This window comes from Xyrauchen texanus, chromosome 39 (assembly GCF_025860055.1).
Source record: "Xyrauchen texanus isolate HMW12.3.18 chromosome 39, RBS_HiC_50CHRs, whole genome shotgun sequence".
Classification (NCBI taxonomy): Eukaryota; Metazoa; Chordata; class Actinopteri; order Cypriniformes; family Catostomidae; genus Xyrauchen; species Xyrauchen texanus.
The window spans coordinates 7,912,914-7,940,358 of record NC_068314.1 but is presented as its reverse complement, the minus strand read 5'-3'; the positions used below and the strand labels follow the sequence as shown (position 1 = coordinate 7,940,358).

The window sequence follows — 27,445 nt, the reverse complement described above, 5'->3', positions numbered from 1 at the left end:
CGACAAGCCTGGTCATTCCTTAGACAGAAATCACACTGAGAATGAAAGACTTCTCTGACCAGCTGCTGACAGGACGGAAGAGAGCAGGGCTGACCCAGTATGCCTACATTTTGTGCCACCCTCTAGCATTTCTAAAACTTTGTCAGATATAGCAGTTTGTATGTGTGTGTGTGTGTGTGTGGGCAGGTTTAAGTGGTTTATGAGGCTTCTTTTTAGGTTACAAACTGGTAATTATTAAAAGGGTATTAAGCTATACATGTGGTTTATGAGGACATTTCTAGTGTCCCCATAATTAAAATAGCTTACAAAACATAGTAAATTATGTTTTATTGAAAATGTAAAAATAAAGAAAGTTTTTTGTGATGGTTAGGTTTAGGGGTAGTTTTAGGGTTAGGAGATGTAATCTATAGTTTGTACAGCATAAAAATAATTATGTCTATGGAGAGTCCATATAATGATAGCTGCACCATAGCTGTGTGTGTGTGTGTGTGTGTGTGTGTGTGTGTGTGTGTGTGTGTGTGTGTGTGTGTGTGTGTGTGTGTGTGCGCGTGTTTTTGTGATTTACGAGGACAATTTTGTAAGTTACAAATTAGTAATTACAAGGGTATTATGCTATAAATGTGATTTATGAGGACATTTCTAGTGTCCCCATAATTAAAATAGCTTACAAAACATAGTAAATTATGTTTTATTGAAAATGTAAAAATAAAGAAAGTTTTTTGTGATGGTTAGGTTTAGGGGTAGTTTTAGGGTTAGGAGATGTAATCTATAGTTTGTACAGCATAAAAATAATTATGTCTATGGAGAGTCCATATAATGATAGCTGCACCATAGCTGTGTGTGTGTGTGTGTGTGTGTGTGTGTGTGTGTGTGTGCGTGTTTTTGTGATTTACGAGGACAATTTTGTAAGTTACAAATTAGTAATTACAAGGGTATTATGCTATAAATGTGATTTATGAGGACATTTCTAGTGTCCCCATAATTCAAATCGCTTAAAAATCATACTAAACAATGTTTTATTGAAAATGTAAAAATGCAGAAGGTTTTCTGTGAGGGTTAGGTTTAGGGGTTGTGTTAGGTTTAGAGGATAGAATCTATAGTTTATACAGTATAAAAGTCATTATGTCTATGGAAAGTCCTCATAATGATAGGTAGACCAACATGTGTGTGTGTGTGTGTGTGTGTGTGTGTGTGTGTGTGTGTGTGTGTGTGTGTGTGTGTGTGTGTGTGAGCGTGTATTTATCACTTTGTGGGGACCAAATGTCCCCATAAGGATAGTAAAACCCGAAATTTTTGACCTTGTGGGGACATTTTGTCGGTCCCCATGAGGAAAACAGCTTATAAATCACACTAAATTATGTTTTTTGAAAATGTAAAAATGCAGAAAGTTTTCTGTGAGGGTTAGGTTTAGGGGTAGGGTTAGGTTTAGGGGATAGAATATAAAGTTTGTACAGTATAAAAACCATTATGTCTATGGAAAGTCCCCATAAAACATGGAAACACAACGTGTGTGTGTGTGTGTGTGTGTGATATCAGGGTTCATAATGGTCAAAGACAACAGATTCTGAGAAGTGAAAATTAATGCTAAAGGGTTAGTTCACCCCAAAATGAAAATCTTTTCATCATTTATTTACTCTCATTTGGTTTTAAAACCACATGGCATTCTTTCTTAAATGGAACAATAAAATAATATGTTAAACAGAACCAGCCTCAGTCACCATTCACTTTCATTGTATGGGGAGTAAAAAAAGGAAAGTGAATGGTGAATAAGACTAACATGATGCCTAATATTCCCTACTGTGTTCCACAGAATAAAGTTAGTCATTCAGGTTTAGAAAAACATGAGGGTGAGTAATTTTTGGGTGACATATCTCTCTACAAAATGCATACTAATGCCAGAAAGACTTAAGAGAATGGGTATTGAATGTGTTGCATTATACTATCTGACACTAGTATGTACAAGCTATATTTACTGTATCTGTAACTTGGAACAAAAAATCTATTGTTAACAACTTTAAAAAAAAAATAATAAAATTAACTGGTTTCATACCTGGCTTCCTGGGCTGGCTTGGTTTTGGTATTGGAAGAATTTGGACTTGGCTGGGTCCTCTGATGTTGGGCTGAGAGGCTTAGGATCTGACATGGACCGCTGAACACTCTTTATGGGCCTTGGAATAGTCTGGTGCCTCTGCGGTGACTCTGCAGTGAAGGCTTTTTGTTGGGGAGTTACATGAGCCTTGTTAAGTTTCTCATTGGAGGCAAAGGTAGTCTCCAACATACGATGGGGGGACAATGGAGACACTGGAGAGTACAGCACTTGAGGAGATTTGGGTGGCTGACGGGATGGCGATTCATTCTGTTGCTGAGCTTGCTGTTGGTATGCAATATCTAATGGGTCCGGCTTTCTTCTTTCAAACTTGGTTGAAGTGACACCAACTAATTGCAAGCTAGTGGAATAGGGGCTAACAGAAGTGGGAACACTCAACTGTGGAGCAACCACTCCTTGGGATTGGGCCTCTGGATCAGTTTGACAGGCCAAACTCTCTCCCTTATGGGTTCTTTCTGGAGCTGATATGTAGTGAAGTAGTTCTACCTTTGATGTTTCAGCCATGGTAATGTGTATGGCTGGAGATATTCTACCCAACTGGTCTGACTCAGTCTGACATGCGGAGTCATTGGTGGTCTGAATGGCAATGCTAGATACTTTTGATGTATCACTCTTGGTCTCTGCACTAGAATCAGAGTGTTTGGAGTATCTTGACCGTCTGCGGCGTACTGGTTGACTTTCCCACTCACCCTGGTCCTCTTCATCTGTCTGAACACTGCAGTCAGCTATACGTCTGGTTCTACGGCGACGAGATATGAGTTTGTCCTCTGTGTCTTCATCATCAGTTTGGACACTGCAATCTGCAATCCTCTTGACCGACTCATCCTCTGACACATTTCTCAAACGGGGCATAGAGTTTTGTTTCTTCATAATCCGGCCATCTCCTTGATCTTTGCTATTCTTGAGGGACATCTCTGATGAAGAGCTGGGCAAAGGCCTACTAGACACCACCGCCTGGACCACCTGCCCATCGGCACAAGGCAAGATCTGCAGACTCTGGCCCTCTCGTGAAATAATTCTACCACTTTGATCATAGATAATTGAGATCGTTTGAGGTGTAGCTCCACCAACCATAACACCCTGAATGGCACTTTGAGCTGTTGTAGCTGCTACTGCAGCAGCTGCTGAAGCAGCTGCTGCTTCTGCTGCTGCAGCTACCGCAGCTGCCTCTATGGCTGCTGTTTTCTGCCTTTTCTGTTCTTCAAGCTGCTGCTGGAGCTGTTGTTGAAGGGACTGAATGTGGTCTAGCTGCATCCTCTGCTGTGCAAGCTGCTCTCTTTGCATGACCAACTGGGTTTCTCTTTCAGCCTGTTGCTGCTGAAGAACCTGCTGTTTGATATTCTGTAATTCTTGAATCTCCCGCTGCATGAGCAGTTGTTCTTTCTCTCTGTGCCTCTGCAGCTCTAAGCGGTCCCTTTCCAACTCCTCCTGAAGACGCAACTGACGCAGTTTCTCTAACTCAACACGTTCTCGATCTAGCTGCAAGAGTTGCTCCTGTTGTAAGCGCAGTCGTTCCTCCTCTTTTTCCTTCTCAATATTAGCAGAAGTGGTAATAGTTGTACTGGCAGCTGTATCTGGAAAGACTCTGGTAAATGTCTGGGCCTGTTTTTGTGGCACTGATAATGTTTTAGGCTGAGTCTGAGGCTGGCATTGAGCATGAGATTGTTCCTGACCTTTTACCAATGACTGTGGTTGAGTTTGGGACTGTGTTTGCATTTGGAATTGTGCTGTAGTACCCTCTACTGAAATATGAGCAAAGGGAGCCTGTTCATTTACACCTGACTGGACTGGCACTGCACTTGTCTGTGCTGGTTGTACACTTTGCATACCTAATTTGGAAAAAGGTTGACCAGTTTCTGTTGATGCAGTTGTTGACACACTTGTAGCTGTTGCAGGCTTCCCCAGATAAACTGGAACATCCTGGGAGGTAATAGTTGGTGGTACACTTCCTGAGGAAGTATCTTGAGCTGTTGCTAAAAAACAATTTGGAGGAGGATATCTGTAAGATCCTTGGGCAGTAAGAGGCATTCTTGGGTTGACTTGAGGCAACCTGGTGAGGCTAGCCAGAGGTACAGTAGTTACACTACTTGGAGGGTAAGGACCATATACACCTCTTATCATAGGATTGAGGACAGGGGCAGGCTGGGTGGTGATTGGTAGGGTGGAGGCTATTGGGGTATTGATAGTAGAGTATATCATGCCATCAGCTGTCCTTACAGCAGGGGGATATAAAGACCTTAGGCTAGCTTGTCTTGCATTAATCAGATTTGTTAGTGTTTGACTGTGTACTGTTGGTCTGCCATCGGGACCATACAATAGGTTGGCTCTAATAGATGCTAGGCTTTGTTGAATGTTCAGTCTAGCTGTAGGGCCTCCTCTACCAGCACTGTACTGCAGAAGGTCAGGATTACTGGTGTAACGACTACCAAACTGCTCCATGGAGTTGAGAGCAGCACACATTCTGCTAATCTCCCTGGCTGTAGTGGCACTGTACTGTGCAAGGTTAGATTCTTGAAATCCACCAAGGTCACGAGATGGATAGCCATACTCTGCATTGATATTGGACATAGAACCATATTTTCGCAAAGGTAATGGCGGAGCTGAATCACCTCCTTGATGTCGTAGATCTGTGTAAGATCCATACTGGGTGCCCATTCCTAGATATCCTGCTTCATAAGCCTGATTTACAGTGCTTAAATCTACTGCTAGATCCCCAGCATCAGTCCTTTGATAATATTGAAGACCTGAACTTGCTAGATTGTTGTCTGACATTGATGGTGGAAGTCGTCCTGAAGGAGGCAAGGTAAAAGCTTTGCGCTCTTCTGTTGCCCCTTGTATATTTGCTGTTTGAAAAACATCTTTTCCAGGTTGGCTTTGCTGCCCAGGAGCTTGAGATGGCTCTACAGATAAATTAGCTTCTGAGTGTGTTGTCTTACTTCTCTGAGCAAAAGGACCTGAACAATTACCAGCAAATGGCAACTTGTAGACAACATCACAACAAGCTAACTGATTATCTGGTTTAATCTGACCTGTGAGATCAAGGACCTCTACTGGTGGAGGAGGATCCTCTCCTTTAACAAGCTGAGTCACTGTTCCTCCTTGAGCATTATTCTCATCCAACTGCACCATCATAACTTGGGGCTTCCCTGTGGAAAGATTCATTACAACAGGTTTGTTCTTTAGCTCCAAAGCCACCCCGCCATATATGTCATGACCAAGTGTAGGTTTGGAAGATGCAGAGCATGATGACGGTGGTGGAGTTAGTGGAGAAATATTAGAAATGGAACTGACCACTGTTTGTGTAACTCCGTCTGGGATCTGGCTTACTACCAAGTCCTTTTTCAGCAATATTGGTTGGACTTGATTAGCCAAGTTGAACCGAGCGAAAGAAGCATTTTGCTGGTGCTGCTGGAGCTGTTGCTCAAGGAGCACTTGTTGTTGCTGAAGCTTCTGTTGCTGCTTCTGAAGTTGTTGCTGCTGGATGCCTAGATTTTCCAGACATGCATCTATTTTTGGAATAGATGGATCTGTGATCAGTGGCCTGGTCTGAGTAAGACAAATTGCAGATCCAACTCCTTGACCAAAGTCAACTCTATTTTGCAATGGATCTCCATACACAACTGGATGCTTTGGCTGTGATATGAACATTGATGCTGCCACAGTCACACTAACTGTTGTAGGTGTAGTTGTTGTCACCTGAGGTTGTGCCTGTGCATTTAGGTTCATGATAAGAGATTGTACAGCAGTATGGAGATTTGGAGTTGTTTCTCCATCAAGTGAGTACCTTCGTGTGTCAGAAGCCAGAGATGTTAGGTCCATACCCTGGTCTGTCATGATGATTGGGGCAGGCTTCATTGGTGTTCTAAGATCCACTATATTACTACCAGGGGCAATTGTGCCCTGCTCCACAACACTTGATGTACCAGGGACTGTGGAGATTCGACACAAGGATATGTTTCCCATAGGAAGAGATCCACTGCATGTGGAACCAGAAGAGATGGCAGTACTTACAGCCACACTAACTCGCTCTGATATCTGTGCCCTATGTTGAGGTGATGGGTGGGCTGGATATTTCTGTGGAGATGTAGGCAACTTTGTTGTAGTATGATAAATTGTCTGTTGGCTGTCTTTTGTTGGTGAGGATAAAGGTGAGGTGGAGGAATTCACAGTCACTGGTTTGGTGGGTTGACTGCTGGTTGATGATCCCAATGTAATCACCATGACAGGGGAATCTTGGGAGGACTGCTGTCTTGCAAGGCGTGGCGCTCCAGCTCTATGAGGGATATGAGTGGTTGGAATGGGTGCCACTGTGGTAGTAGGTGCAGGGGTACGAGTGGAACTTTGTGTGGGTGAAGTAGAAGGTGATGTGGAAGGACTTGAGCCTTTAAAATATGAGAACATTTTTGATGTTAAGGAGGATCCCCCAGGATCAGGCACTTGACCCTGTGCTGTACCCTGAACACTAGGTCTTCCTTGAGACTGTGTCGGAGAAGGCTGCTTAACCTGAGATTGTGGGGTACCAGTAGGATGGCCTAACTTAGAGGTTTGGGTGCTCATTCTAACTTGACTTTGTTTTGAATGACTCTGTGTAACATGCATCCTTTGTGTCTCTCTTCCTGCAGGATCATTTCCAGAGAATGTGACTGGAGCTGAGATCTGGGTAGGACTTGTACCTGGACTCAGAGACGTTGTTCCAGAATCTAAATGATGTTTACTGTCTGGCTGAATGACTCTTTCCTGTTGTCCTTGTCTTCCTTGTGTCCGCTGCTGCTGCTGCTTTTGCATCAACTCTGCTTTCCTCATCATTTCCTCATAAACCTCTTCAGCACTTTTTAATGATTTATCTGCTGCTGAGGGTGAGACAGCAGAGGTTTTCTCTGTTGGTGAGTACAAAGACATAAATGTAGGAAGATTGTATTCACTGCCAGACTTGTAAAGCTTTGAACTCATTTCAAAACCTTCTGCCTCTGAATCCATGGAGGGAGAGTATTCTGAGCAGGATGATCTGTGGAGCTCTTCCATTTCAGCCGCCTGTCTGAGCTCTTCTGTTGGGGATGCATCTTCAATAGGTGAGAGGTTACTAGGTGGTGTCTTTGACCTCTCTCTGCGTCTCTGGGCCCTAAGTTCCTCTTTGTCCCGTTTAGTTTTTCTGGCTGTGCTGCGAATCCTTTGCTGCTCCAGGTCTCTCATCTTCTCTTGCTCTCGCAAGAGTTCTTCCTCTTCTCGTAATTCATCTTCCTCTGAGGAGTCCTCAATTGTTGGCAATAATGGGCCATGGGATCTATGCCTTGCTTTCCTTTGCTGCTTAGCCTCCTCAAGCCTTTGTCTTCTGCTGGGACTGCTATCACTGTCATCTTCCATTGATGACACAGAAGTGGGAGAAGTGCCAGAAGTATAACTCGGTGTGGTTGCTGGGAGAGTTGAAGAGTATTCCCCCCTCGACCTTTCTTCTGGTGACCCAGTGAGGCTTTCCATCTCAAGCTCAGGCTCCCTGAGGTCATGATCTGTGCTGAGTTCCATATCACGATTGTAGCTATTTGTATTATTCAGCTCTATAGTTTTAAATCGTCTCAGACCACCTTGGGAGGCCATCATGTCATCTGCTTCACCTGAATTGTATGAGCTATCAGTGATTTTAGTGTCTTCCTCAAAACTGTTAGATTGCTGTGTGAGGCGACGTCTCTCTTTTCCAAGATCTCCACTGTGTTTATGGCTCCTTTTTGTCTTTATGTGGCCCTCAACCTCTGTCATATCTTCCTCATCTGCACTCATCTCCAGAATCTGTCTCCTCATGAACTCCTCATCTGTTAACTCTTTCTGTGACTTCTGTCTGTTTGGTAATGGTGAAAGGCCACTTTCACTGCTGTCTTCCACATAGTCATGTCTTAATTTACAGCTGAGATCATCTGATGCTTCCTCATCCGATTCAAATTCCTGATCATTTAATATAGTGAGAGATTGAGGTCTCTGTTGTTCTGTGGTGTCCTTTCCATCATTATTCTGGCCATGGTCAGTGCCCGTATGTGACTCCAGCAAAGGACGCATTGAACTTTCCAATTTTGTGATCTCAGATGGACTTGGAGGGCTGCGTTGGTCTGAGATTCCCCTCTCATTTAGCTTCATAGAGTCCTCTTGGATCAATCCAGTAAACTCACTCTGGGAGCTGGATATCCCATCTGAGGAGTAGCCTGTATCACTCAGGCTCTGCGTACTAGACTTGTTGGAATCCTGTAAAATGAGAGAACATAATGCATTAGGTCATTTCTCATTTGATCAACAAATATTTTAATTACAATGAATTACAATAAATAATTTAATAATTATAAAGCACCATATACAAAATGTATAAATGGCACAGTACATTAGACAAGAATGCAAATCTGATGAGGATGAGGCCAAAAGTGAAAATAAATCCTGATGAAAATGTTGATAAACAAAACTGATATTATTATTAATATGGTTAAATGCATTAAATAAAAAGGCATGCATCTATTAACAATGGTGATGTTGGAAATGCTTATTTTTACAGTGTATGGTACATTAAATGGTTACATGGGACTGTTTGGTATAATAAATTCTTTGTAATGGGTAATGTGTTTTATAAATGAAATTGATTCATCACTGTGCACTTGTAAACATAAAACACTAGAAATAGTGACTATGTTAGCAACTGAGATTGTTAACATTAAACTTGCTCTGAGTACAAATAACATTAGCTAAATGATTTGGAATATAATATTCCCATCATAGCATGTTAACATGATTTGTTATGGAAGACAAAGACAGTGGTGATGAGGACACGGAGGGTCACTCACATCATCTTGTTTAGATTTCTGCATGCCACTACTTTTCTTCTCATCTTTTTTATCCGGTGTTCCCTTTTTAGACGGTGCTTTGACGTCCCCCTCTTTTTCTGTTTTGGACATAGCTTTTTTCTTGTTAATGCCTTGATTTTGTTTTTGTGGCTCAGCTTTAGTTCCAGGAATCTGTTGCGAGGGGCCCTTGGACTGTGGTGCCCCCTGTTTTACCAGAGAGAAAGGACCACTTACTTGAGCACCAGGTTGCTTTTGCTGCTGAGGGCCGGTAGGTCTCAGTGCAGTTTGCTGACTGGGTCCTCTCTGCTGCTGTTGACTGGCTGGGCCTGGTAGTCTGGGAGATCCAACAGATGGTGGCTCAGAAGGAGGAATATCCCCTAAGCTCCCTGATACCGCTCTCTGAGTCTGGCATGTCAAACACAGCCATTCTTTCTTCTGAAAATGAAAAGCAAACATGAAATAAGTATTATGAAATGATACATTTTGATTTGTCATATTAACACCTGCATGCTTCAGTACACACTAGTAGGATAGAGAAGAGAGATTCTCGGCATACACATCACTTGCACGAGAGATTCTCGGCAGATCACGCGAAATGCAAGTGATACCAGTCTTTAATTACACCGCTTATTCATCTTGCTTTCTGTGCTTTATATCATAAAATGTGCTATCGGCTCGAAATTTCACATTAAAAATGTTGAACGAGAGAAAAACGGGGTGCGAGGGGGGCCTAGGTAGCTCAGTGGTTACAGGGAGGGTAAAACAGGGTAGAGTCACACAGGTAACCTATTTGTGATCACTATAATGTTAATGGTGGGGCACGTGGTGAGTTGTGCATGGATGCTGCGGTGGATGGTGTGAAGCCTCCACACATGCTATATCTCCACGGTAATTTGCTCAACAAGCCATGTGATAAGATGCACGGATTGACGGTCTCAGACACGGAGGCATCTGAGGACTTACAGCACATTGGGAATTGGGCATTCCCATAAATTTGAGTATAAACCCTGTAAATTCACGTGGGATAGTGCATATTTAAGAATAACATGTATAGTACAGGAAAATAAGATGTAATGCATTATATTAAAAATAATATACAATAAAGCACTGGTTCATGGTCTTTATTGAAATTATTGCAATAATTTGTTATATTATCCTTAAGAACAATAACAATATTAATGCTAATAGGTCTAATAATTAAATCTGCAATTAGGGAAAATTCAGAGAGAAAATCTCGTTTGGAGTTGAGCAGGAACAGTTGACTCGCATGGAGATCCAAATTGTTCATTAGAGTTTTATTGTTTTTTTTTACAGGCAAAGTTGTGCAGTTTTGTGTATCTGTGTACAAACAAAATGTTCATAATCACTTGAATAAATAAAAAAGTCTTGAGAAAAATAACTTTAAAAAAGAATACAATGTTGTGACACCTTTAACAACATAAACAATAACAGTAATAATAATAATAACAACAATAATAACACTAATAATATTACTAATAATAGCAGCAGCACTGACACTTTGTCATAATATCTAGGGCGATGGCCATTGGCTTTGTATTGTTGACAGAATTTGGCACTTAGTGAAAACTAACTGGGGAACCCTGACCTAGCATTTTGTTAACACTGACTGTGAAGTACACAACATAACCTAAAATAATTTCCATATAGACTCTTATACAAAGGTAAGACAGACACTAGGAATATATAAATTGATGTATAAGGACATCTGACTTCATAAACTCAGAAACAATGAGCAAAATTAAGGAGATAATAAGATGTCATTAAACAGTTATAATAACAGTGAAGGAAAAACATTTACTTTTTAAAGATTTAAAAATACTTCTTTATGTCTACTATCTCAATGAATGCCAAAAACATACAAAAGACAGAAGATTAAAAAAGTCTGCTTGTAGTTATTTAATAAGTCCCATGAGTACAATAAATAAAAAAACAATAGTTCTAAATATAAAACAGAGCACATTTCTAGTTTGTTGTGTCTCTCTGCCTCGTCACAAATTTCCTTGTCAGACTTTAAATTAGACTTACATGCTCTCGCCTTACCTGACAGAGAGTGTTGGATTGTTTGCTTTAATAGTTTTTCTTTCTTTCTTTCTTTCTTTCTTTCTTTCTTTCTTTCTTTCTTTCTTTCTTTCTTTCTTTCTTTCTTTCTTTCTTTCTTTTCACTGGCTGAGGTTTGTTGACTCAGGCTGATAAACAAGCATTACACCCCATGGGATTCTATTCTGATCTTTGCAACACTGAGAGACTAAAACACTGATGCAACGGTTTGTACATCTCTGGCAAGCAGAAGCATACACAAACAATGACAACCTGCTAGTCATCATCAGATATTCCTCACCATTGCAAATGTTATCAAAAAGAAACATAGAAAAACAGATGTACTAGATTTTGAAATTTTCTGAGGAAAATGTGAGTGGTGTTTTCAGCAGCCAAACTTGCCAACATGATACAACGTTGTTGTGGTTTATTGCCGGGACATTGCTTTACAGTTGCTAAGATGTACCGAGTCATTGTTAGCACATTGTTACCCAGTTTCTAGGGTATTCTAGGTGGTTGCTAGGGCATTGCTAGGTGTGTTTTACAGTAGGTGATTACTTGGTGGTTCGTTACTGATCCAAGTCAAGCTCAACCATGTTCTCTATGTGATTCGGTCAGATGCACCATAAATTTAAGCAAAAAATATTAGTGATGCTTGATTTTGCAAGTCCAACTAGTAATTTTTTCTTACATGTACCTTTATACATTTAGCAGAAGTTTTTATCCAAAACAATTTACAGTTCATTCTATGTATGCATTATATCATTAGATGTTTCTCTGGGGATGGAACTTATGACATTTGACACACTCCACCAGTGAAACTAAAGAAATCAAATACAATCTAAAAAAGTAACGTCATACAAAGTATCACAAAATTAAAACTACTAAACCAAAACTAAACTGATAGATAGAGAAATAAGCTTCTTGTGTTGAATAACCAAGAGCTCTATTTTTAACAAAATTCGGGCGAAATGTGCACAGTTTTGCTTGGCTGCCAGAGTGGGTCAGGATGGAGCCTTTGGAGAGGCTGATGAAGGAAAGGTTTCCCACGCGAGACAGATGCCTTTTCTTTTTGATTTTAAGTCCCCCCACCTCCCAGTTCTCCACACTGCAGCTAAATATAACAGGTGCAGCATTCACTCAATGCCTGTGCAAAGCTCACAAAATGGTCTGCCATCTGTGCCTTTCTGCTTTTTATATGCTTCGTTCAAGCGAGGTGGACTTTGTGTGAGAATGTGGTCTTGTGAGAGTGTGTCTGCTTGTAAAGAAAGGCAAAAATGGCTGTTGGTGTAAGCAAATGTGGTCCTGGGATGTTGAGCTGTGGTGCTCATGTGGGTGACACAGGTCCTATTTTGTCTGCTGTACTTGTCTAATACAGATGAAAAAGCCTCTTGAACTTAGAATAACTGCAACAACAACAAAAAGAATGGCTGTAGTTGTAAGTAAATTTGGTCCTGGCTTCTCTTGTAGCAGACAATTCTGGCCTGTTTTTTGTAATAAGACAAAAGCCTAAAAATCTCAAGCTAAAGATGGAATAGATCCAAAGTTACAGGGCCAAGACAAGTCCTAAATTCAGTCCAACTGATAAATTTGATAACTTACAAATCATGTACAATTCTATATTGCCAATTTAATTGTGATTTTTCACAATACTATTCATCATAAACCAACCATGATAGAAACAATTATCACCAGTATCAGTCGAAATTTCTAGATCGGTGCATCCCCAGGGTCCAAATTGGTAATTAGTAAGGGATAATGTACAGTCAGCCGGATGTTATTGCAAAATAAACACCAACAGGGTCATCAGCTATTTTTTTAGCTTACATGTAGAGATCGCATAGTGATCTGAGAAGCAGGAAAGATGGCCCTCAATACCCGGATGAGTGGTCTAATATGTGGATGTGCTGTTGGCATCATTGACAAATCAGAATGGAGTATTCCAGGATGCCGTGTAATAAAAATATACTGCTTAACATACCAGTATGCTATGCAAGTATCTATTTTAGTATCTATCATAGAAAATACTGGGATTTATGGATCTAAGGCCATGACAGTTGATTAGTAAAATAATAAAATATTCAAGACAGCTAGCAAACTACACCGCTGTGAGCAACAATAAATGTTTGCTCACATTATGTTGCTAATCCACAGGACCTGAATTAGCAAATTGCATTCCTGTGTCGCTGTCTGTGCATCTGTGATTCTTGCACCATTTTTTTCTGTCTTTAATTGGTAATTGGTAATTTTGACTGACTCATAACTTGTTTGCTTGTTGGGACAAACTTTGCACTCAATAAATGGCAAATGAGTTAATTAAATCACAGAATAATAGGACTGTTTTCCCACACAAATTTGATGCTAATAAATCACTGCGTGCATCAAAAAGTTGAGGCTTTGTCTGTACAAAATGACTAATCTCATGTCCACAGCAAAAGTTAATGTAATAAAGTAAAATTTGCGTCCCAAGTACAAAAATATTCATCAATTCAAGTCATAAATCCATGAGTTCAAGACGAGACTATTTTTTTGTGTCACTTTTTTCAATATCATAGGGCGGAACTTTGTAACTCAACCAATGCTAAACAGGTGGGAGTATTCAGGAAAAACATTTATTTTCTGTGGGCAGTTAAAATCTTGAGGCCTGAGTATACTTTGGTTGTCTGTGTTACTGATCGCTCTGCGCACAGTATGCGTGACGCAAATTTAGACATTAACACAGTCTGCACGGCTTGACCGTGTACGGCCCAGATTCTTTTTACTCTCAGATGCAGACCTCATCTGTGTGCATCGTTTCCGCATGCACCGGCCATTGACTGTACTTAAGATATTAGATTAGATTAGATTAGATTCAACTTTAATGTCATTGTGCAAAATACAAGTACAGAGCCAATGAAATGCAGTTAGCATCTAACCAGAAGTGCAAATACCAATATATATATATAATCTAAAAAGTGGTTAATAACACATGGTTAAGATGTACAAATATTAGGGCTGTCGAGTTAACGCGTTAATAACGCGCGATTAATTATACAAAAAATAACGCGTTAAAATAATGAACGCATTTAATCGCCTGCTTGTAGTACCACCTGTATACTCCAGAGGGCAGTACGTGAAATTTCAGCTGTGTGAGCAACACACAGTTTATACAGTGAAGAAAACAACACAGATATGCGTTACTAAGGGTTCAAATGCGAACTAAGGGATATCAATATGTGTTTAAAGATTGAGTATTAAACTATATTTAACTTGACACAGTGACCTAAACATTTTATTTTTATGATGCAACACACCCGAGACGCGACACAAGCATGTCTGACGCGGGTCGTATGGTAGGGTGACCACCGGGACAGTCCCGAAATTGGAAGCTTTGTCCCACATTTCAATTATGTCTGTATAATTTTGGATCTCTATTATTACTTCGGGATCATTTTATTTAATCGTCCTTTAATTACAAAATCACTATAAAAAAAGTTAATAATAAAACACTGAACATGCGCAGCGCAGCCTTTTTTTTCTTGCCAGAGTGGGAAAACACTAGAAGAAAACGTGTCTTTGTTCATATAATAAAGAATTGGAGAAAATATATACATGGTTAAAACCAGTTACAGGTGACCTTAAAAAAGGAGCGTGCAGGGTATGCCACCGAAGTTTCACGGACAGCTCTGCTGAAGCATTTCAGTGCCCCAAACATGACAGCTCTGATATCTTTGGCTTTGAGCATTCCTGTCACCAATGCGTTCGTGGAGAGGGTGTTTTCACTGATGACTGCTGCGTGGACAGAGACATGGAACTGAGCATCTGTGGACCTCATCAAAAGTCAACTCCTGGTGAAAGTGAACACCTACATCTGCCAGGAGTTCTACAGTCATAATGAATGAGAAGGCTTTACTCGAAGCAGCCAGATCAGACAAAAAAATTTAATTCAAGATGCACTAAATCCGGTAAGAATGCATTTAATCTTTCAAGTCTTTAATAATGAAATTGATGTGCTTATTTGGAAATGTGCTTTTTAACGATTAGATTGTTATTTTCACTTCATTATATTTACATTGAGTAGGTCTGAGCTGTTAAAATTAGTTTGTATCGTAGACCTTATGCCAAACTGAGTGACGTTCACAGCATTTAACGTCACTGCAAAAATACATCTAATATAAAATCAATATTTATTCACCTAGTACAATAATAGGAAGTGTCTCTCGTGTTCTGCAAAATCAGGTCTGCTGATCTGCAACAGAGCAATAGCCAGGTGGTCACCCTACGTATACCCCTGGCTTGTTTCTAAAAAAAAGGACGGAGGTGTACATTGACGGGCTCTTAAACAAGCCCTCATAATAAATCTCCAACTGATTGACAAATTCACTTGTGAAATGGATTGCTGTGAACTGTATGCCAATGATTGACTTATGATCAATAATATGGTAGTAAACAATACATCGTATTCTAAAGCCGCTTTTATATTGTTTTATCAATGATTAACTCTTCTGACACAAGAATGTAATGCATTTTAATTATCTGAATATTTTTTATTTATATATATATATATATATATATATATATATATATATATATATATATATATATATATATATATATATATACAATTTTGTAATATTTAAAGATAACTATGTATAATTATTTAATCATTATGTATTTAATTATTGTTATATAAGGGGCTTTCTCAGCAAATATTTGTATATGCGATTAATCGCAATTAATTAATCGGGACACCATGTAATTAATTCGATTAAAAAATGTAATCGATTGACAGCCCTAATATATATATATATATAAATCTATTCTAGAATCAATTTTATGGACTGATGAAAAAATTTATAGTCTCTAACAGATGGGTTCAAAAGTAGCCAAATATCTGCAAGACCAAGATATTAACACATCCTGTGAAGCATCAATGTTGCTCTAGGGGGCTTACACACTTTTGCTTCACTATGATCAAGGATTGAATCCTTCCAATATTATATCATGAGGGGTGCCAGCCAGTGGTGTAGTGGTAAAAAAAGAGGTGGGTAAACTATAAATTCTGGTGGACCACGACGTGGTCACCCGGTAAGGTGGGCCACTGCCTACCGGTGTATGTGTATCCTGATGACATCGCTATAGGCTATCATTTGATGGTACTACCAAGGGTATCACTGGTTGTTCCCTCATCATAGGTCACACAATCACTATTCAATTCATACATTAATCTAAGTTCTTGTTAAAGAGACCCAAGAAGGAATAATATGGTTGAAATCTATAAAGTTTACTAAATGACAAAACAGAGAGAACAAAAATATTTAAGAGCGATAGAGAGGGATGCTTATATCCAGGGCTTCCAATGCAATGCACTTGTACATAATGATTAGGGATTATTTTCATAGTCGATTAATCTGTTGAATATTTTCTCGATTAATCAATTATTTGTTTGGTCTATAATATGTCAGAACAATGTGGATCAGTGTTTCCCAAAAGCCCAGGAGGATGACGTCCTCAAATGTCTCGTTTTGTCCACAACTCAAAGATATTCAGTTTACTGTCACAGAGGAGAGAAGTAATGCAGCCAGGGTTTCCCATACGTTCATTTATTTGTGGCGGCCCGCCACAATATCAACGCTGACCGCCACACATTGATTTTCGATTTATTTTTTATTTTTTACTAAGCCTATTTAAAATCGTATTTGATTGCAGAGAGCCGTAGCGCATTCGCGCAGCACTAGGGCTACCTCTCGCTCGTCCCTCTCTCTCTCTCTCTCTCACCCGTACCTCTCACGCTCTCTCTCCGTCATGGAACACAGCTGCATAAATCTGTCCAACACAGCACTGTCAGTTATTACTTATTAGCCAGCATGCAAGGAGCCTAGCTAATAAGGAGAGCTAAGTTATTGTTAGAATACAGCTGGATTTTTGAGGTCAGCACGCTGTATATAGCTGGTAGTAGTCAATATCGATGCACGCGCATGGGAAACACTGGCAGCAGCGCATTATGAAAGACTTCGTCTTAGGTTTAACAACCTATGAAACTAATAATGAACAATATGAAACTAAAACGACATAAGCTTAATTTAAAATGGCTTAGGAACTATCTATTTAGAGGTGGGTAAACGCTATTTCCGAATTTTGGGAGATGCGTAAACGGCGTTTACGTGCGTTTAGCCTCCACTACTTCCCTGGTGCCAGCGGCTTGCAACATCCCCTCAAGAACTATGAAAAACCCTGATCATCAGTGTTAGGTGTGAAAATATTATCCAAAATCAACCTTTGCCCCTGAATTTCTGCTAAAACAATAATGACTCTTCCTGATTTATCGTTAATCTGGTTGAGAAATTTTAATTGTAGATGTTTATTTACCAATATAATGACTCCCCTTCCCTTACTTGAGCCACCGCAAAAGAAAACATGTCCACCCCATATCTTCCCAAATATTTCAGCTTCCTGTGGTGAAAGATGCTTCTCGGACGAACAAGTGTTCAGTGAGCCAGCTGTTATGAGTTTGGCAAATGGCGTAATCATTCTAATGACCCTTAAAAATATTCCACAAAAACAAACTCCAGCCAACAGGAGGCATTAGCACAAAGAACGAACAGATTCATCCACAACTGTCCCGAAGTAGCGTTATTCCACTAGACAAGCTCCTGCCACTAGACGGAACTAGCAATAAAAAAACAGGCGCACCGGTTCCTCGAATGGTCAAGGTTCCTGTTATGTATACCCTGTCTTGTTTCACTGTTGCCCTTTTGTTTGTCATTTTTGTCACTTTTGCATTTCTTAGTTTTCACTTTAGTCCCTTATGTAACTCCATAGTCCCCTTGTTAGCGTTCGTGTTTTCTGTCATTGTTTTCACCTGCCCTCATTAGTTTGCCTTTTGCTTCTGTTAATCACCTTGTTATCTTGTTTGAGTTCTGTTCGTTCATTGGCCCCTTTTTCCCATGTTTATGTATTTATACCCTGTTTCTTTGTTCAGTCCTTGTCTATCGTTGTTTGATGTCAGCCTGGTGTGTGTGTGTGTGTGTGTGTGTGTGTGTGTGTGTGTGTGTGTGTGTGTGTGTGTGTGTGTGTGTGTGTGTGTGTGTGTGTGTGTGTGTGTGTGTGTGTGTGTGTGTGTGTGTGTGTGTGTGTGTGTGTGTGTGTGTGTGTGTGTGTGTGTGAGCGTGTATTTATCACTTTGTGGGGACCAAATGTCCCCATAAGGATAGTAAAACCCGAAATGTTTGACCTTGTGGGGACATTTTGTCGGTCCCCATGAGGAAAACAGCTTATAAATCATACTAAATTATGTTTTTTGAAAATGTAAAAATGCAGAAAGTTTTCTGTGAGGGTTAGGTTTAGGGGTAGGGTTAGGTTTAGGGGATAGAATATAAAGTTTGTACAGTATAAAAACCATTATGTCTATGGAAAGTCCCCATAAAACATGGAAACACAACGTGTGTGTGTGTGTGTGTGTGTGTGTGTGTGTGTGTGTGTGTTTCCGATTCCTTACCTTCCTTCGCGAGTCCTATGTTTGTTTACATCGTGTTTAGTTAGCAGTTTTTTTATGTTTGATTTCCCCATTGTGGGTTGTTCCTTTGTGTTTACCTGTTTTGTTAATTAAATAAAGATTAAACTGCGTTTGGATCCGCATCTCCTCGTCTGCCTCTATCGTTCTGTAAGGCTTGAGCAACGAGGCAGACGAGGAGATGCGGATCCAAACGCAGTTTAAACAATGACAGAAAACACGAACGCTAACAAGGGGACTATGGAGTTACATATGGGACTAAAGTGAAAACTAAGAAATGCAAAAATGGCAAACAAAAGGGCAACAGTGAAACAAGACAGGGTATACATAACAGTTCCTCGAATGGTCAAATGTGCATTGAGCGAGTCAAATTCACTAGGAGGCTGCATAAAAAAAATACACCATTACTTACTCAGTCCGTCAACTTTTTAAAAGAGATCCTTTGTGTAGGCATGAAGATATTTTGCTGTCATTCTTATTATCCATTCTCAATCTGGCCGGGAACTTCAGTGTAAAAGCAATCATCTGTCCATGCAAAAGTTTCTTGAAGAAGTCGTTCCACAAAACAAACTCCAGCCACTTGGCGGAACCAAGAAGAACGCAAAAGAAACAAAAATGGCACCCAGCTTCCTCGGATAGCGAGTTAATCAACTCTGGAGCTACATGGAAAAACCCCAAATGGCTTACTCACCCATTATTTTTTATAAAAGACAGTATTTACTATACAGTATTACATATACATAATTAATATTTACATTACATTCATAATGTTAGCCAGAGGGGAACTGGCCCCCACAGTGAGTCTGGTTTCTCCCAAGGTTATTTTTCTCCATTGATCTACATCTTATGGAGTTTTGTGTTCCTTGCCACAGTCGCCTACAGCTTGCTCACTGGGGTTATTAATACAATTATCATTTAATTATTTTTAAACACTATTAAAATCTTATTTTATCTAAATTACACAATGATGATTCATTGACTTTATAGACATTACAGTTTTATCGTCTGTTAATGCTGATATTCTGTAAAGCTGCTTTGAAACGATGTGTGTTGTGAAAGGCGCTATACAAATAAAATTGAATTGAATTGAACAGTGCTTGCTTGGGACACGTAAATACCCTGCGACCATCCTTCATTTCTATTCTCAGTCTTGCCAGAAATGTCAGTGCAAAAGCAATCTTCCATTGATGTAAGAGTTTCTTACATTCCTTGAAACGATCGTGTTTCTCTCTTGTCAAATTCACAAAGTCCAGGAACAAGGAAATATTGTGATTCATCCAAGAAAGTTTTCCTTTGCTCCTCGCCTGGCGCAACACAAGATCTTTTTCGGATGATCTCAGAAATGTGGCCATAATTGATTGGGGCCTATCTCTCTCAGCAAATCTGTGAGTTGGGATTTCCAGCTTATGGCCTGTTATGTCTAGCAGACTCGGGAAGAGCTCGTCCAGGAATTTCACCATATCTCTGCCCTCTTCATGCTCAGGATTTCCAACAATCCTTATATTGTTCTTTTGATTCCTATTTTCGAGATCCTCCAATTTTTCCAAAATGTATTCCAAGTCTGTTTTTGACACGGGCAGGTTAGCGGATAATTGCCTTTACGATGACTCCAGATAATCAATCAGTCTTTCAACTTCTGCCACTGTTGTGACCAACTCAGAGAATTTTGTTTCCATCACCATAATCGATCGACGTGTTACAGCAAGATCCTCAAGATCCACTAAGTCAGAAACAACCTTCATCAGCATCGCAGAGATGTTGGACAGTTGACGCTGGATTTCTTCTCCCGACGAGCCTTCCAAATCGAGTCCCTGGCTCGCAGGGCCAACAGAGGTTTCAGCTAGAGCACGTAAGTGTCTTTTCATGTCTCCAGAGTCTGAGGAATTTGACTTCTTTGCCATGTTTACCTCAAAGAGCAAATGTGTAGCTGGGTATATCGAATCTCACCGGATTAAACATGAAAATAATTGAAAAACTAGCAAAGTGCGCAGAGCCAGTCGCTCACATGTCTGCTTCTTCCAAGTGCTACAGCAAGTGTGGGGTGAAATGTCACCTGAGTATATGGACAATCTGACAGCTGGAAAGCCAAGGATATGCAATGCTGTCATTGCTGCACATGGAGGATTTTTTGATGAGAACTCTGTAGTTTAAGAAGTTCTGAACATTTTTTCAAATTTTAATATAGCATTTTCACATTATTAATGTCTTGGCTATACGATCAGTTATATGGATATATGATCAGTTGAATCCCACTTTGGTGAATTAAAGTACCAATTTCTTTCCATAAGAGCAAAATGTGTACATTATTCCAGACTTTTGGCTGCCAGTGTGTGTGTGTATAATGATGAAAAGTAAAGTGAGAAGCCCATTGCATTTCCCTGTAAAATGAAATTCTAATTTGGGGTTTGGCAATTAAAAAGTATTATCGCAGAACAAAAGGTTGTCTGAACTAGTCTGTAAAACTGCAGTGATTCGTACATGAAATCCAGAGAAACAGAGCCATCTACAGTCCAGTAAATTCAATTAGCCCATCTCTGTGAACACAAGATTTACATAAGACAATCTCTTACATAATCTTATGATGGCTGCAATGGTCTTTACACTTTCTCTATCAAAAAAATCAACAGTGATTATGACCAGATTCCTCAGAATTATGAGTTATTAAAGACTTATAAAAAGATATATTATCTTGGATATTTCAAATAAGATTAACACCAAACATTAACATTTTTTTATAATATTTTTGGAAGAATCATCAAATCAGCTATTAAGCATTCCAAAACACCATACGCTGCAAAAAAATATATCTTCTTTTCCAGTAAAAATATCCAAGCATCGTTAAAACAAAATAAATTTAATAACATCAAATGTAAAGTCTTGATTTTGGAGAAATCTAACTAACTTTAGTAAGGTTCACTTTTTTATATTTAGATATTTTTACAGGACATGACAAAAATACTTGATTTAATTCATATTTTTTTGCAGTGTTGCATCGTGGCAGACATGCACCACTCCACGTTGAGGCTGTCAGTATCCCTTTAAAAGATGAGCATACGGCTTATGTGAAACTAAGACCTTTTTTTTTTTAACAAAGACCTGTATTTTGCTTTAGCCTGCTTATGTACTGAAGTTTAAAGACAAGGACCAGTCAGAGCTCGCCTCTGGAACAGCAGAAGTGCCCTTTCATTAACACAACAATCAGAGACGTCTCTCCACATGTTACAGGAGGAAAAAGGTCAGTCAGATTGATCCACACAGTAAGTTCTGCAGACTCACCATGTGACCAAACACCTGCAGTTCAGCCTGAGCCGCGGTTACATGACAAATGTGTGTTTGTTTGCATGTATGTATGGGTACTCGAGGGAACAATGGTGGTATAATGATGTACCATGTGACATGTTGCTCTCTGACCGTGTCTCAACATGTGAACATTATTTATTGAGGCTATGATATGCTACTTCAGAATGGAATACTACTTTCACAGTATACAAGGAAGACTGGGGCTAGTTGTCACTGAAGGGAAGTTTACACAAAGGCTATAGGCCTATCTCAGTAACAATAAGATTTAGAATCAAAAGTCCAATTGCACATGTTTTTTTGTAGCAGAGGTTATAAATGTGTACAATTTAATAATTGCTTAAATTGCTTAACATTGCCATAACAATGTTTTGATATTTTTGTATGTTTCCATTTTCGATGTTGTTTATTAAAGGTACTCTTACATTTTAGCAATGATTTAGCTGGCTCTTACTCATCCCTAGAATTACTGTTTTGGATTCTATACTGACACCCATCGTCTTGGAGTGCTGTCGCTTCACACCAAATGTGTTTGTTTATCTAAAAAAAAAAAATTAACGTGCGTGAAAAAAATATATATTCAAAAAAGCTATTCACACGCGCAAAATAAAAGTATGCATACGTAAAATACATTTTACAAACGCAAAACATACTTCATAGACTAGTGCGCAGAATCTGTGGCTTATGATATGATTGGTTAAACTCGCATCTGATTGGCTAAAGAGTACGACAGACCCAAGTGGGAAGAGATCTCTGCCAGGAAAGTCTCAAAAACACACACACGCACACAAATCCGAGGTGATTCACACGTGAATGACGATTTGCACATTAAGATTCATGGATACACTCGTACATTTTAAACATTCGAAACTTTTTGCGACTAGTTGTCTATCTATGAAGTATGTTTTGCGTTTGTAAAATGTATTTTACGTATGCATACTTTTATTTTGCGCACGTGAATTATTATTTTTTTTTTGTGTACGTGAATTAGGTTTCATGCATGTGAAATTGTCTACGCATGTGTGAATCGTTTTTTGTGCGTGAATTATTAATGAGATTGATCTGGCTCCATACTCAGCCGGCTGAACAACGCTTTGTGCTTGCACTTGACGTGTTGATCCGTGAACTGCGCAGATAGAGCTGCAGGTTGTAGCTGTTTAATCGCACCAGCAGGGACCTCTCGTTTAGACATTTTATCTAAACGAAATTTATCTTTGACTTATTCTGTTTGGACTGTCTTGTGGATCACACTTCTGTTTATCAATACCGCACTATAATTGGTACCCCTGATGACCACAGCATGACACACGTTCATGTGTTGTCAACATGGCAGCGCCCATGAGGGGGCGACCTGCTACATGTACAATTAAACCGCTTTTATAGGGTTTCTGATATGACTTAAGTCTTCATCTTATGTGAATGTATATTATTTCAACATTATACATTATATATATATATATATATATATATATATATATATATATATATATATATATATATATATATATATATATATATATATATATATATATAAAATGCTGTTCATGTCTTTATGTGTAAAACTTTTTTAACTAGCAAAAACCTGTGCACCTTTAATAATTGATTTTGTGCTTTATAATTATTTTACTGTTTTATGTTTTACTGAAAAGCCTATAACAGGCTGTTTAATGCAGGTGTAGATTTAAAGGGATAGTTCACCCAAAAATGAAAATTCCCTTATGTGCTCACCCTCATGCCATCCCAGATGTTTATGACTTACTTTCTTCTGCTGGACACATATTAGGGGTAGACCGATATGTCGGTTTTACTGATTAATCGGTGTCGATAGTTCCAAAACTTGGTGCCACGATGCTACACTGCAAAAAATTATTTTTGGAAAAAGTATTATTGTCTTATCCAGTAAAAATATCTAAAATTGATAATGTAAGAAAGTAAACTTGTTTTAACTTTGACTTTTGTGTATTTCTTCTTACTCCACAGGCTAATTGTTTTTCTTGGTCCCTATTCACTTGCATTGTATGGATCTAGAGTGCTGAAATATTCTTCTAAAAATCTCATTTTATATTTTACTGAAAAAAGTAAGTCATACACATCTGAGATGGCATGAGGGTGAGAAAATCATGAGATCATTTTTGTTTTTGGGTGAACTATCCCTTTAAACAGACGCATAATGAAACCTACGGCACTGGTTTAGTGGCAAGTTCCATTATGACAATTTGCCCCACATGCCAAGACTTAAAGTATGTGGCTGTGCAGAAATTGACTTTCAAATATAAACTACCCTGAGAAATATTAACTGGAGTAAAAAATCTCAACCACCCGGTCTCCACTCTGTTGTATACTGCACATTGTAGCAAATGTAGTCATCTGGGTATTCTATCCATACAGAAACTGTGCATACTATGCAATTTTTTTCACATTTGTTTATGTGAAATGTGATCTGAACATGTTTTTTCGTGAGATTCACTAATTTATTCCTTTATAGGTACACTAAATACACTTTTTGTAAGTATGACATCTTCTAAGTGTCTGTTATTTTATTTAAAGAGAAGAGAACCTAAATAAAAAAAATAATAATAATAATAGAAAAATAGCCATACTGTAGCATAAAGCAGCCTGCTTTCTAGTAGAGTGGACTAAAATACTGCATTAGACCAGGAAAGACAACCTCTGCCAAGCTCCATTCCCTTTTTTCCCCTCAGGAGGGCGCCAGAGAGAGCACAAATCACTACATTTAATCGCGTCCACATTGGGGCACAGATGCAACCACATGCTCTCCACTCTGCCAGTATTCCCATATGCCTGTTGACATAAACAGCCACATGCTTATGCTTGCCACTCATGCCTCGGCAGGACTCTTCCTTCCCTGCTGGCAACCCATTGGGCTCAGGTTCTCATGCTGGGACAGGAAATGTCAGTGCTCATTAACAGCCAAGACACACCCACTCAGCCATCTCTACATGTCACATCTTTGACCCTGACCATCCAATTCCGGTTAACCTGTAATTGTAGTCAACGTGGCAGTTGTCTCAGTCTTTTGTAATGTGTTCTAGATCGATAGATCTTTTATTGTTCCCTATAAGGTGAAATTTAGTATAGATAGATAGATAGATAGATTTAATTGTATTAATGTAAATTCCATTTAGATGATTTGGACACTTATGCCACTCTTAAAAATTAATGACTGTCATTGCATTACATAACAAAATATTTGTGCATTTCTGTCTGTACATGTGTTTATGTGTTTCCGTTATTACATATTTTGCATTATTGAGTGTGGTACTGTGTTTTCAAGAACATTCCTATTTTTAGCCAACTAGATTTCTCTGCAACTCTAGTTGTGATTTATAAATCTCACATGCATGTGTATTCATCTGTCATACTCTGCTGTATGTTTTTGTGCGCATGTGTGTGTGTGTGTGTGTGTGTGTGTGTCAGGCCAGTTTTACAGGGCAAGTCAGGAGATATGTGGGTTAATCCTGTGAGACTCCTTCAATGGGCCACATGGACACACACACACACGCACTCGCGCACACACCCTCTGGGCCTGCTGCCCTGAGTCTGAGCCTGCACTGGATTACAGGAGGAAATGAAAGATCATCTAGCATACAGGCACTAAAGAGCACCCATTCAAACTCCATCACATAAAGAAAGAGAAAGAAAGAAAATTCTCTATGGCTCACAACATTTTTTGCAACATTTTCTTCATTTTAAATATTTCACATAAATTGACAACCCTTTTTATATGGTTAGACAAAAAAAGTTCACCTAAAATCATTTTTTTAAATATTGATTTATTCAAATTCTTATTTTTATTTTATTTTAATTGAATTAAAGTATTTCACATAAAGGTACCACATGTTTTATATTGTTAGATGAATATGGCTTCTTAAAAGTTAAAACAAAACCAAAAAATACACCTGAAAATGAATTACAAGGGCCCCTTAACAAAAAAGTTGCAATTGCCGCTGCAAACGAGTTGAATCATGCAACACATGTAACACTAATTCCCCTTCTGTCGCTCTCTCCACGTTGTGTCGGAGAAGCGACAGAAGGGGTCTCTCTTGAGCGCCGATATCCACCTCTGATCTATGAAAAAAGGCCAATGAGAGTTGGCAGCCAGTATTTGCATGTCCCACCCCCGGACATACGGGTATTTAAGCGGCGCAAATACGGGAGTTCATTCAGAAAATTTCTTTGGAGCCGATGGTCTGTCTGCAGTTTGCTGCGAGTTTACACACCACTATTACGTTCCTGTTCCTCTGACGAACTGCATGCTGTTGGATTTGACGGCGCACAACAGCGGCTTTCTCCTACTTTGCACGGCGTGCATTGTTGCCCCTGAGCGCTTCGACAGCGCAGACACACACACATACTGTGTATTAAAAGAGTTATTTCCCTTAAAAGAGTGAATTTCTCTAAAAGAGCAAAACACAGCGGCGTTGAATGTCCTTTTCAGGACGCGTCTTTTTCAAGATGCCCTTCCGCCCCTGTGTTGTTCCTGGATGTGGTAGAGTGCTCTCCGCTTCAGACGGCCACAGGCGCTGTCTCGTGTGTTTGGGCCGCGATCACACCGATGCGGCGTTTGTGGATGGCTCATGTTCTCACTGCGAGAACATGACCATGACCACGTTGCGGTCACGGCTTGCTTTCAACAGACAGCAAGCCACCCCTGCTGCACCCCGCATTGCTCCTTCTTCCCACGGGATTGAGGACGATGCGGTTGGCGCTGGGGGCAATTTGGGGGCGGCAGCGGGTGCAGTTTCGCCGGGTAGCCCCCCGCGAACCTCCCGTTCCCCGATACGCTCGCTGGTCCCCTTCCATGCTCGCGACGATAGCGGCTCGCCTCACGGCCTGGCTGTCTATCCTCCCGAGCCCGAAGCAGATGAGCTCGCCGCTGCATCGGAGAGTGTGATGTCTGATGCCGAGGACTCCCCTGGACTGCTGCCTTCGGGCCAGCATGCCCAAGGCTGAGGCCGACGCTCAGATGTCTGACATGCTTTCCCGGGCCGCCGTGAGCGTGGGGTTGGATTGGAACCCTCCATCCTCCAAACAGCCTTCACGGTTGGATGACTGGTTCCTGGGACAGCGCGCCGTTCGCGGCCACGCAACCCCCCGGTCCCGTTTTTCCCGGAGGTGCATGACGAGCTGACGTCTACGTGGAGAGCCCCGCTCTCCGCTCGTCTAGGTGCCACCCGCTCCACTCTCACCACCCTCGATGGCGGAGAGCGCCACGGATACGGGGCGATTCCCCAGGTCGATAGGGCAGTTGTGTACCATCTATGCCCCGGTAGCCCTACCTCCTGGCGTGGCCACCCCGTACTCCCATCCAAGCCCTGTAGGACAACATCCTCGCTCAACGCGAAGGCCTACAGTGCGGCTGGACGCGCTGCCTCCACCCTGCATGCGATGGCCCTCCTGCAAGTCCACCAGGCCAAAGCACTCAGAAACATGCACGGGGGTGGACCTGATCCTGATGTGCTGCAGGAACTGCGCTCAGCGACCGACCTCGCCCTGAGAGCGACGAAGGCCACAGCGCAGGCACTCGGACAGGCGATGGCCACCCTAGTGGTCCAGGAACGCCATCTCTGGCTCAATCTGTTCGAGATGCGTGAGGCTGATAAGAACCGCTTCCTGGATGCACCTGTCTCCCAGATTGGCCTTTTCGGCGACACC

The 27,445-nt window shown here is 40.3% G+C and overlaps 1 protein-coding gene across 1 annotated transcript in view; it reads right to left on the bottom strand.

Annotated features, from left to right (window-relative positions):
- The window catches only part of LOC127632455 (protein bassoon-like), a 154,315-nt gene that overhangs the window by 15,906 nt on the left and 110,964 nt on the right, over nt 1–27,445 (bottom strand). The window contains exons 3-4 of the mRNA XM_052111035.1: nt 8,923–9,357; nt 2,051–8,335 (exon numbers count right to left, since the gene is read on the bottom strand). Coding sequence (XP_051966995.1) covers nt 2,051–8,335; nt 8,923–9,357 — 6,720 coding nt within the window. The remainder of the gene's footprint in view (nt 1–2,050; nt 8,336–8,922; nt 9,358–27,445) is intronic.